Genomic DNA, 12,503 nt, shown 5'->3' on the forward strand with positions numbered 1-12,503 from the left:
CAAGTCACCTATGGAAGACTTGCCTCTTACCTGCAGATGGGGTTGCTTGGCTTAACCAACCCCAGTGCACCATCCGGTTGCGCATCTCCTCTCCCTTCTGGAAGTATGGTTTGATGCTGCAACTCTCTATCACGAGCCATGGCAAAGGGTGCTCCTAAGCCCAGGTTAGAAACCATATTTGAAAACCAAGCCCTACCCCCACAGGGGTGAACCGTGGTTCGTGTGACAGATGCCTTCCAGTCTTGTTGGCACGTGCCAAGAAGACCCCGTCTGGGTCCACCCAGGCTTCAAGAGCTCCGCCCAGATTATTGGCAGAAGCCCCAGGTCCAATTCCAGAAGTCGATGCTCCCAACACACTGAACCACAACATGCCCGACTCCATTTGCATGTTGCGTCCGCTGAGCCAAAGCATCAAATTCTTTCAAGGGAGAAAAAGAATCCCTCTGCTTTTTGATGGTTGCGTTTAATTGCTAAAATGGAAGTGCCGTTCCTGATGCAAGTTGAGTAAAATGCAAATCACGCATTTGTTCTGCACATGCAGAGTCAGGAGCGAATGGGCCTTTTGGTACAGCTGCCATGTTTTGCATTTCCTGGGTCTTGGGGTGAGGCTTATAACCACATTCAAAAGCGTGGTGGAAACACACGGGCCGGATGCACTTTTCTCGAGTCAACAAAGGTCTGGTTCTTTTCCTGGAAAAAGAAAAAAGAAAGAAAAAACTCCCTGGCTGAAAAATCCTCACCAGATTGGCAGTTTTACAGCCCCGCATCTCTGTCCCTCTCTCTCTTTTCAACTTGCGGTTTGCAAAAACAGACTGGGTTACGCTTTTTGCAAGCACCTGCTGGCTTGCAACAAAATCTGGCTTGACTGATGTTGCAGCCTCGGTCTGACTTGTTGTCCTGGAGCCGAAGATGCGGGGAGCATACATTGGCCGTGAATGTGGGCAACATCTGTCTAGCTGCAGTTGTGCAGAGAAGGGTATGAAGCAGCCAGTGGAGGGTGGCACTTTATTCAGAAGGAGCGTGAAAATGGCTTTGAGTGTTTTTGGCTCTCCAGGAGCTCCATTCTGGAGGGTTGGCAGGGCCAGTCAAAATAGAGGGCAAAGCCCAGCCTGCCGCTGCTAATATGGTACAGTTGCTCCTGTGTATTTAATAATTCGGCCTTGTAAAAATGTGCAGTTTGGTAATCACAGGGCTGAGTCCCTGGAGGCTGAGGTCCACGGTTTTGGACCACTCTAAAGGCTCATAGCCACGGATTCCCACAACTTCCCACTGAAAAATAACTGAGCATTGGGAAGGGTAGGGAAGGGGCACAGAAGGAATGGGAGATCCTGGGGTGGGGGCAGCTGGGATCCTGAAGGGCAGTTTTTTTTGCTTTTGCCACCCCTTCTCCCCGTCCCACTTCCAATTCAAACCCAAACCAGCTTTTCTCCAAGGATTGTTACAAGTGTTCAAATGTATTAGCAGCAGGAAGATCATTGAAGTCTTTTCTTGATATGTGGTGAAGACAAAGGGCTGGAATGGAGGGTTTTTCTAGGGCAGGGTGCTCGAGGGGTTAAATTTGGGGCATGTGCAGCTAAGCGGAAGGCCGGCTGAGCACCAGTGGGCGTGAAGCAGCAGCCAAACTTCTGTACTGTTTCTGTGTGAGCCGCTTGGCCGGGCAGTGAGTGGGTGAGGACTTTCTTTCATAGCCGTATTAGCATCTTGGGGGTTCCTTGTCTCTGGGGAGCTGTGTGGGTGCAGGGCTTGGCCGGGGCAGAACAGCAAAAGCCAGTTGTTGCTGAATCCCAAAGGGTCTGCACTCCTTCTTAAAAATGCATCTTTAATACTCAGATTGTGCCAGGGGAAAAGGTGCACTCGTTGATTCTTTGCACGTATCCTGCAGACGGTTAAGCACATCCATTCCCTTCTCCCCTTTCTCCTATTTTCCTTCCTTTTTCCCCCTCCCACCTTCCTCCCTCCCTTCTCTTTCTCTCCTTCCTTCCTTCCTTCCTCCCTCCCTCCCTTTTTCCCTCCTTCCCTCCCTCCCTCCCTCCTTCCCTCCCTTCCTTTCGTCTTCCCCCTCCCACCTTCCTCCCTCCCTTTTTCTCTCCTCCCCTCTCCCCTCTCCTCCCTCCCCCTCCCCCCCTGAATTTGGTGAATTCTCAACCCCTATCCTGTGCAGAAAACCCATCCCGGGTGCCTTACAAAATAGAACCATTGATTAGCAATTTTAAATAGCAATGTCAAAATATCAAGGCACCACCATGTTGGGATGCTATTTTGGCCATGGAACCCTCTCTTGTATGCGTGTGCAGGTACATCTTTGAACGGTCATACATCTACACACCAGAGATGGAGAGGAGAATCTCATTTGGGCAACAGAGAGGGGAGAGAGGAAATGATGTCTTAAAACCAGGAAAGCAAGTTTTTTTTTTTTAGATATGATTGTTCTCACGTTTCCAGTATTTCGTATGGCTGCAGATTATCTTGCTTAGTGTATTTTCAGAACTCTGCCTTTTAGTAATTTCAAAAAAACCTACAAAAGTAATGAGTCACTTTATTTCTTTTTCCTAGGAATGTAAAATTGCACTTTTAAAATATCAAGAACGCTTAGTTTGAAATTTCTAGCTAAACTAGGCATGTATGGGGTTTTGTTTGTTTGTTTCTCCTTGGCTGCTGCTACATCCTTAGTCCTGTAATGCTACCTTATATGCATCATTCTTTCTTTGGAATTTTTACTCTGCTTGGTCAGGAAACCTAGGCGAGCTGATTGGTCTGTGTGGCTGTGACTCTGGGCTATAAATGAGCAGAGACCTTTTTCTTTTTAAGGTCAGTTAAGCAATTGGTCCTCTACTTTGCAGTTTGATATAGTGGTTAAGGTATCAGGCTAGAAACCAGGAGGTCATGAGTTCTAGTCCCGCCTTAGGCACGAAGCCAGCTGGGTGACCTTGGGCCAGTCATTCTCTCTCAGCCCCAGGAAGGATGCAATGGCAAAACACTTCTGAAAAACTTGCCAAGAAAATTGCAGGGACTTGTCCAGGCAGGCTCCAAGAATCGGCACAATTGAATGGGGGTGGGTGGGTGGGTGGGAGCAACCGCTCCTATACTTTGCTGCCTTCCTCAAAATTGTGATCCGGAATTGCGTTTCTACAGAGAAGACGCCTGTTGTGTTCTCTTCTGTTATTTCAAAATGTCCAGCACAAAGCAGGTGGCCAGGTTTCAGAGCAATGCAACAGATAAGCACCAAAACATTAATTTGCTTAACGATTTAACGTTGGCTTTTCTTTCTCCTGGGGTTTTGAATGAGTCATAGTTTCTCCGACTACTTTAACCTGGCAGAGGGATTCATAAAGACAAAATGGCATTGTGCCATGCTGAGAATGCTGGGAATTGCTGTTCCAAAGCATCTGGAGGGCAACCAGCGAAGGACGGCGACTCCAGTCTGTGATGAAAGACACTCAATATGATCATGGAAAGGCTCTACAGCAGTGTTTCTCAATCTTGGCCACTTGAAGACTTCAACTCCCAGAATTCCCCAGCCAGCCAACACTGCTCTACAGCATGACCTTTTTCAGAAGGGTTTGGGAAGGAAGGACAGTTGTCTCCCAAGGGAGTGAATTAAGCCTGCCCCCCACCCCAGGCCCACTGCAAACACTTGCTAGCATTTTTGCTGAGCTTTGCCATGACCACCCACGCCTTTTTGCTCCCAAGCTGAGATGGATGCCACTTCTGAGTGACCTCATACATCTGGACGGCTCCCGGCCGAAGGGACAAAGGCATGCTTGTTCATGGACCGATGCAGGAGAGCCTGCGGTCCTTGCAAGTGGGCTTGACAGGAGCCCTGCAGCCTTGCACAGGGACTCCTCTGCTGGTTTAAGACAAGCTGCAATGTTCCAAATGACCACTAGGTGACAGCAAGGAGACCCAGAAAATGCCAATGCTTTGTTCCCATCGCCATCTAGTGGCAGTTGAGATATTTGCAGCCTAAATATAATAGCCCCAGCTCATTATTCCCCTTGCAAGGTTTATGCCCCTCTGAATTTAAATGACCAGGTGGCTGTTTGGTCAGTCTTCCAGTCAATCAGAGGTGACCTTGCGACCCTTTGCAGTGTTTCCAGAGGGGGAAATCTTCCAGGAACCAAAACAGTATCATATTTGATGGAGAAGGTAGTGCTTGAGAAATCCTAAGGTCTGAGATGTGCAATCCACCCACCTCCCAAAAAGTCAACAAAACCAAAATGCTGCAAATGGTGATGAAGAATTAGAATTAGAGGAGGAGGAGGGTTATATTAATGCCAGTGAGGGCTGAACATTGAAGAGCTATCTAGGAGGGCCAGGAGAAAGAATGGAAAACCAGCGGAGAAGAACTGAATTAATATCCAGAGAAATGACTTATTAGCTGGTTGTCTCGGGATGATTAAACCTACATGTAAAGTATGCCTTAGTATATTACTGTTTGCAAACTTAGGCACACTTTCAGAGGGGTGGACTTCAACTCCCAGAAGTCTCAGTGATCCTCCTGCTGTGTGGGGGATTCTGGGAATTGAAGTCCACCCTTCTAGAACGTGCCCAGTTTGGAAAGCATTGCTCTATAAATCGTTTATAAATATTTGTCCACCTGTGAAATAAGTTGGGCTTGTATGTTGGAAAAGGCGGCTTACGACTGGTCCTCGCACTTAACGACCATCGCGGCGTTCCCCCACGGTCACATGATCAGAATGCGGTTGCTTGGCAACCAGCATGTATTTACAATGATTGCAGTGACCTGGGGTCACGTGATCACCATTTGCAACCTTCCCAGTCAGCTTCCGACAAGCAAAGTCAGTGGGAAAACTGCGTGATTCACTTAACAACTGTAGTGATTCACTTAACGACCATGGCAAAAAGGGTCTTACAATCAGGTGAGGTCACATGATGCCTCGCTTAATGACTGCACTGCCTAACGACAAATAAATTTCCAGAGATCTTCAGTAATGCACGCTTTTAAAATCTGGTTCGGCCCAGGATAATCTCTTGGAAAGTTGACCAGGGTGTAGCTTCAGAGCCCCAGTGGTCTTCCGTGATGGGCATCATCCTTTCTCCCTCACTGCTGTCCCATAACAGGGCATCTCTGCCAACTGCTCCTGTGTTTAGCTCAGCCGAGGGCTGTGCCACGAGCCTGTCGGAGCAGAAGCCGCCGAGCTCTCGCTCCTATTAATAGCAGCTGCTGGAGCTTCACTGTGAGATCGGAATTGGGAGTTGCTAAAGTTAGCTTGTTCAGGGGCAAAAGTTTGATCTCTGGGGAGGGGAAGGGAAAGAGGGGAGGCCAGCTGACTTCCTGGTTCTGTCATTCGGGGCAGCCAAGGGTTGAGCACGGGAGGGAGGGACCAAGGCTGGGTCGCTGATGCCTTTCCCAGCTCTGGCATCCCTCTAGAGCTGTGTTTCTCAGACTGGGCAACTTTAAGACACATGGACTTCAAATCCCAGAATTCCCCAGCCAGAATTGCCTGATTGGGGCCGTCTTGTGGACGGATAAATAACGTTTGGGGACAGGTTTTGGAGAGGACTGTGGGATAGAGATGAAGGGGTGGGTCTGGGGTCCTTGGGTGACTTGGCCCGGTCTCTCTCTCTGCAGCCCACCTTGCAGGGTCATTGTGCAGAGAAATGGGAGCAGCCTACCTCGCAGGGGTGTTGTGCAGAAAAAATCGGGAGCGGGGTGCTGCGTTCAGCTCTTCCTTTCGGCTCCTGGAGGAAGAATGCGATAGAAATCTATGTAATCACAAATACATCCAAGGTTTTTGTGCGGGAGGTGCTTAGCTGCTGTGTTCCTTTTGTTGACCAGTTCTAGGCTGTAAGAAGAGAAAACTTTTCCTTGCAGGAGATGCTATTGCTATATTATTCATGGGAAGAGGGAGGTAAAAAAGGAGGCATTTATCATACACCTCTGCCCAATAAAAGACCTTTTATTTTACTTGGTTCCAATCCGGCCACAAACTCATTCAAACCAGACTTACTGTAACTCAGTGTTTCTCAACCTGGGGAACTTGAAGATGTGTGGACTTCAACTCCCAGAATTCCCCAGCCAGCTGGCTGGGGAATTCTGGGAGTTGAAGTCCACACATCTTCAAGTTGCCCAGGTTGAGAAATACTGCTGTAACTAAACTTCCAGGGTAAAAGTCCCCCAAAATGGAAGAGGGGAATCAGGTACGATGCAGCTGGGCTTTGAGGCAGCAAAACAGAAAGAATGAACTCACTTGTGGTGTGGTTGTGAATGGAACATGGAAATGGAGGCGCCCTGCTTCAATCTCTTTGCTCAAGAACTTCGGGCAAATGCTCAGCTGGCGAAAATGACGGCCTGTCCCATGAATCTTTTACAAGCTGTTCAGTTGGCATCGGGAGCAGCCAACGACGGGGAAGGAGCATGAGGTTCTGCCAGGAAGATGTGGCTTGTACAGTTCAACAGGTTTTCTGGGATTGATTGGCTTAGGTTCAATGGCTCCTTCCTTCTTCCCACCCCTTTCATAGCCACCTTGCAGCTAGACCCTTGCAATTGGTTGTCCGTGGGGCTGCCCTTGGAGACCATCAGAAGCTTCAGCTGCTGCAGCATGTAGTTTTGGGCATTCCTAGATGCAGGTAGCAACAAGGTCAAGTATCAATGTAAAGGCCCACAAATTATACTATTCAATATTGTTTACTAGTGTTAGATACAGAATTGCAAAAAACATACATAAAGTACAATTATAACATAAGCAGGCCCCAAACCGCCAACATATATGGATAAATGCATAGACAAGGATAATCAAGCAGCCTGACTAACTAACATCCAAAAACCTGACTAAACGCGTTTCGGCTTATAAGCCTTCATCAGGAGTCACAAATGTAGGGTTATAATAATGTTGAGTAGTATAATTGAAACATGGTTTGTTATAAACTCCTATAAAATAGCCCGCTCCACACACACAAGCAAAGTGCAGAAGCTGGGTTTAAGATGCCATCTACGAATTGAACCATATTTCAGTTATACAGGCGTGGGGTCTGCTGTGCAAATGAACGGCGGCTGATGCCTGCCTAAAGAAGGGCAGAAAATCACCACCAGAGACTTTATTTGGGGAAGACTTGTGTTTGCATTTGTTCTGTCTTGACCATGGTCCTCTGAATGACCGTTCTGTTTCCACTTCGCCACGTGGCGAAACTGCCTAAGGGGAGGGTGTGGACCCAAAGTGGCTTTTCAGGCCTCCGAGCCCCATGAGAAAAATCTGTAAAGAGAAAAATTCTGTGTTTGACTGTCTGGCACGTTACGCCTCTCTCAAGGACGTCAGAAAAAGTGGGAGGATTAAGCCGAAGCCACATTTTCATAGCATCTTGATCTCCCTGGACTGTATCCATGTGAACCATTTAGCCTGTCTGTGCGTGCGCGTGTTTTAAATTACACCTTATTAAAATTTTGAGAAAAAAAGATAAAAGCTAACAAGAAATGGGAAAAAGAAAGTCAGAAAGCAAAGTTTAAAAAAAAGGGGGCAGAAAAAGAAAAGGAGAGAGAGAAAATACAGGAGAAGAATGACACCCAACTTCCTCTGTAAAAAGTGTACATTGACGTTAAATTCTTGCTCTAGGCTACAACAGACCTTTCATTAATTCTGTTCTCCATTGTTATTTCTAACGATCAAATCCAGATATCACGATGTCATTTTTTTTTCTGTTTCGTGCAAAAAGTCCAAGAGGGGTTTCCAGGTAACATTAAAATTAGTCAGGGCCTGTTCTCGAATAACAGTTTAGCCTGTGTTTGAATTTAGGTTGGTAAACATTTTAGTAACCCTTTAAAAAAAATCGTTTGCAAATGGGGGATTACTAGCATCCTCGGCAGAACACCTGTACCATGGCATGTTTGCTGAATAGCATCATTCTATCCTGTTTTTTGACCCCGCAATCAATGGCGCACTAATGGAACCGCTGGCGTTTCCCAAAGGTGTCCATCCATCCATCAGTCGCTCTGGATGCTTTAAAATCAAAAAGGGGTTGAGGGATGCTCGGAAATGGATCTTAGAAAGAAAAGAGAGAGAGAAATTGTGAGGCCTTTGGTTGTTCTTTGGTTCTGCTTTTCAAAAGGGGAAAAAAAAATGTTGGGGCGGTCCGTGGTCCACAAAAATTGGAGCAAAAAGTGAGCATGGTTCTATTTTTATTTTTTGTATTTTGGAGGAGTTGTAGAGATGCACTGTTGGTTTCATCTTGCTGGGTTGCGACTTGGTGCATAAGTGTAGCATGTTGGCAGAGTGCTAGGAAAGCATTTGGCCCAGGAGAGATCAGAAAAGTCACACACCAGGCATTTCTATAAAAATAATTTTATTTACAGAAAGCAAACTTATTTAAAAGGCTGTTTGCTGAGAGGAGAGATTTCTCTCAGCTGCATACTCTCTGCAAGCCTACACAGAAGGGAAACTGAAACTAAAACTAGTCCAGGCAAGTTCTTCCCCTTAGGCAATGCAACCATTAACACGTGAAAAGGGACAATTAAATTCAACCTCTTCACCCAGCCAAAAATGATTAGTTACCACAGTAACCTTAATCTGTAGTAGAAAACATATTAACATAGCAAACTTCCCTTGTCACGACACTCGTTCTGCTAAAGTTGGCCTCTTTTAATGTATAAAGTAGGGTTTCTCAACCTGGGCCACGTTAAGATGAGTTTGCTGGCTGGGGAATTCTGGGAGTTGTAGTCCACACACTTTAACGTGGCCCAGGTTGAGAAACCCTGGTGCAGAGACTGTCATGCTTGGGGTCCATTGTTTTTGATGGAATATGTAAGGGGAAGAAAGTTAGGCAGGAAGGTAGCTTGCAGATGCACACTTGAGATTGCGCTTGTATCTTTAATACAGGACACTGTATAGAGAGCCCCTGTATCAGCAAACAGAAATAATCTGTATTTTGGAAAACCCTATATCTTATTGATGTAAAAACCTCTCTGTTCTCCGAAAAGATGTCCCATCCAGTTGTTTGCTGGTGCTTTTTTTTAAAAAAACTTATGTTTTAACACAAGCTGCAATCATCTAAGTTTTTGTGTAGAAAAAAACGGCTGATTTTGTTCTAAACTGGGATTTCTTAGGTTCTAACCTGCAACTGGCCCTCCCTCTATTCTTGTTTCGCCCCTGTTTTAATTGCCACAATTTCCCAAAGAAACATAAAATTGTACTGTAATTTTCTGGAGGTCCTCAGAAGTCTTGTAGCATGTATTTCAATTGCTGCATTTTACTGCAGTCACCTTATTCATTTTCTCTTTCTGGAAACTTTTAACGTGGCAGCTATTTAATACATCGCCAGAATCTTGCATTTTGGGCAGGTCAGAAGTAAATTCAACAGGCAAATCAATAAAAAAGCTGACTTCCTGTTCAGGACTTCCATTGCAAACAGAGAGATGCCCAGTAAGGATTGACCTGAAGGAGCCTCACTCCTGAATAAACAGATTTAGGTTTTCTGTCTGAAATTCCCAGATTGACCATTAATACTCCTCGTTAAGAAGAATCTCAGCAAAGAGAATTACGCCATCCGGCCCAAATTCCCAGCTGATTCCAGCCCAGTTTGAGGATGTATTTTTTAGCCATCAGTCAGTAGCCAAAGCTTACTTGGAGTGGAGATGAACACAAATGTCTGCTTTCAGGCTACGCTGCTGAAAAAATTCTCCCATGCCAGAATGCAAAGTAAAATAAAACAAATATTGTGCTGGCGGGGGCAAATGGGGACCTCACAGAGAGCCAGTTTGGTCTAGTTGGTGAAGGCTCCAGGCTAGAAACCAGGAGGCTGTGAGTTCTAGTCCCGCCTTAGGCCTGAAAGCCGGCTGGGTGACCTTGGGCCAGTCACCCTCCCTCTCAGCCCAAGAGCCAATCAGGCGTGGTATGAGAGTTCTACTCCCGCCTTAGGCACGAAAGCCAGCTGGGTGACCTTGGGCCAGTCGCTCTCTCTCAGCCCAACTCACCTCACAGGGTTGTTGTTGTGGGGAAAAGAGCAGGAAGAAGGAGTAATAGGTATGTTCGCCGCCTTGAGTTATTTATAAAAATAGTAAAGGCAGGATAAAAAAAAATTAAAAAATGGGGACCTCACACTGTGTCACCGTAAGCTAAAAAGAGTGCGGTGTTGCAGAAATTGGAGAGGAAACAGGAACACATCTACTCTTTGATGTTGCATGTTGTTGGTGAGAAAGGAGGCAAGCGGCACTTGGGTGGACCCAATACTCAAAAATACCTTAAATACCCAATACCTTAAAAAATCTTTCTCGCATAGGTCTCATGGTACCAAGTGACGTGTCCGTCTTGTGAGATCCAGTCCCCGGAACCCCCCAAGAAAATGTCAGGAATGCAGGTAAGGGCCCAAGATGGGGAGCAGAAAAGTCATGACTTTTCTCTCGATTTCGATTTGACACCTTCACACAATTTGGGGGGGCAGGGACAGTGGCTTGCTGCTGCCTTTTTCTGGGAGATTTTTTTAAAACTTCCCAGTCGTCTCCCATCCAAGTTCTCTGGGATCCTGACTGGTTGACTGATTGACGATGGTTGGTTGGAACCTGACTAATATACTTTCCCCAATTTCGGTGTTGGGTTCTGTAGTTGCATGCGCATGCACACACACGCACACACACACGCACACACACACACACACACACACATATATCCCGCCTTTATTATTTTTGTAATAAATTATGATGGGTTTAACTAGTAATCAGCCGTCAGATAACTGCTTTTTGTCTTTATAGGGCATTATTATTATTTTTATATAAAAGCTTTATTGATTTTCAAAGTATAAGTAACATACAAAATGTGGCGTGCATAGGCTCTTCAATGCCAATAGGCAATTTTTATGCATGGGCGCTGGCGTCTCCAAAGCTTTTACATGATAGTTGCTGTTGTTATTTTTTAAAGACGTGCTATTTTAATAAAGCAAAAAAGGGAAGGAACTATAGCTCAGTGACAGATCACGTGGTTCCCTTGCAAGATGGGGATTCAGCTTTGAGTCCCCCGGTTTAAAAATACAGGTGATTGAGTGGCTAGAGCAGAGTTTCTCAACCTTGACAGCTTTTAAGATGTGTGGACTTCAACTCCCAGAGTTCATGCATGCTGGCTGGGGAATTCTGGGAGCTGAAGTCGCCACATGCTGGCTGGGGAATTCTGGGCATTGAAGTCCGCACATCTTAAAGTTGCCAAGGTTGAGAAGGACGGCTGGAGGCAGACCAGCTGTCTGTATTGGTTTGGTTCCTTTCCCTTCTTCATTTTAGGAAGATTATTCAGAGGATAAAAAGCTTTTGACAAGCCAAAAGCTAACAAACAAAGCCTTTTGCAGACAGCTGACCTTTGGGGGTGGGTACCCTGAACCTGTATCGGTAGCTCTCTTTGCAGGCACCATATCTGATTCTCAGCCCCCCCCCCCACACATTTAGAAGCTTTTTTGCGGGGTGCAGAGACTCTAGTAATCTTGCAGGATATTTCATTGCTGGCCCAATAGACCTCAGAAGATTGAGGGGATCCAGAATGGGCTCCCAAGATTTGGGGCACCCTCCGCAGTTGGAAAACAGATGCTCTGCAAAGAGTGAGTTGAGGGGTTCCAGCTTTTTCATCAAATCCTGAACCAACCGACCAGCTTTGCAGACGAGCTTTGCAGATGCGCCCGTTCCAAAGCAGGGTGTGGTTTGCTGAGCATCCTGCATCAGGAGCAGAAGATACCCTTTGTTCTGCTGCCTCCCCGCCCCCCCAAGAAGCCAAGCTGCATCATCTAACTGAAGCAATCTTCTTCAAGGGGATTCAACTTGAGAATGATGGAAATGGTAGCCCACAAATTTGGAGGAACATCATGTTAGGGAAGGCTGAGTTTTGATGCATCAGGACCTCCCCAGTTATAAGGCACTCACGAGACCTCAGAAGATTACGCCCAGACTTGCATCCAAGTTTTCGGGTTTTTAAAATACATGCAGAGCTTTAAAAGCCTGACACAAAACCCCTTCGAAGTCCCTCGCTCCTTCACATGCATCTTAAAAATACTTGCTTTCTGCTCGCTGCCAGTTAGCAACTCTGCTCAGATGGCAAAGTCACAGATCGATTTGTTCAAAACTGACCTGATTAATTGTCCTGTGATTTCTTGAAACAGGGCAACAGCCTTCCTCTGCAAAGTCCATTCAAGATGCAGTTCTAGGCAAAATAATTCCTGGATTACAGGAAACTCATCTTTCCAGGGCTGGGCTGGATGGTTAGTGAATAACCTCAATGGTTACCAACTAATGATGATTGCTGTTGGATGGGGAATTCCGGGAGTTGAAGTCCACACATCTTCAAGTTGCCAGTGTTGAGAAACATTGCTATACAGGTAGTGCTTGCTTAACGACCACAATTGGGACCAGAATTTTGGTTGCTAAGTGAAGTGACCATTAAGCGAATCCAACCCAATTTTACAACCTTTTTTGCAGCAGTCGTTAAGTGAACCACTGTGCCCATTAAGCAAACCACGTGGTTGTTAAGCGAATCATGAGGTTCGCCGTTGATTTTGCTTGCCAGAAGCTGGCTGGGAAG

At 46.1% G+C, this 12,503-nt stretch overlaps 1 protein-coding gene across 1 annotated transcript in view; it reads left to right on the forward strand.

The window, feature by feature from the left end:
* The window catches only part of CSK (C-terminal Src kinase), a 47,383-nt gene that overhangs the window by 18,590 nt on the left and 16,290 nt on the right, over window positions 1-12,503 (forward strand). Inside the window, exon 2 of the mRNA XM_063313910.1 lies at window positions 10,231-10,308. Within this exon, the coding sequence (XP_063169980.1) occupies window positions 10,294-10,308 (15 nt within the window). The 5' untranslated portion in view covers window positions 10,231-10,293. The remainder of the gene's footprint in view (window positions 1-10,230; window positions 10,309-12,503) is intronic.

The sequence above is a fragment of the Candoia aspera genome, chromosome 13 (genome assembly GCF_035149785.1).
Source record: "Candoia aspera isolate rCanAsp1 chromosome 13, rCanAsp1.hap2, whole genome shotgun sequence".
NCBI classification, from domain to species: domain Eukaryota; kingdom Metazoa; phylum Chordata; class Lepidosauria; order Squamata; family Boidae; genus Candoia; species Candoia aspera.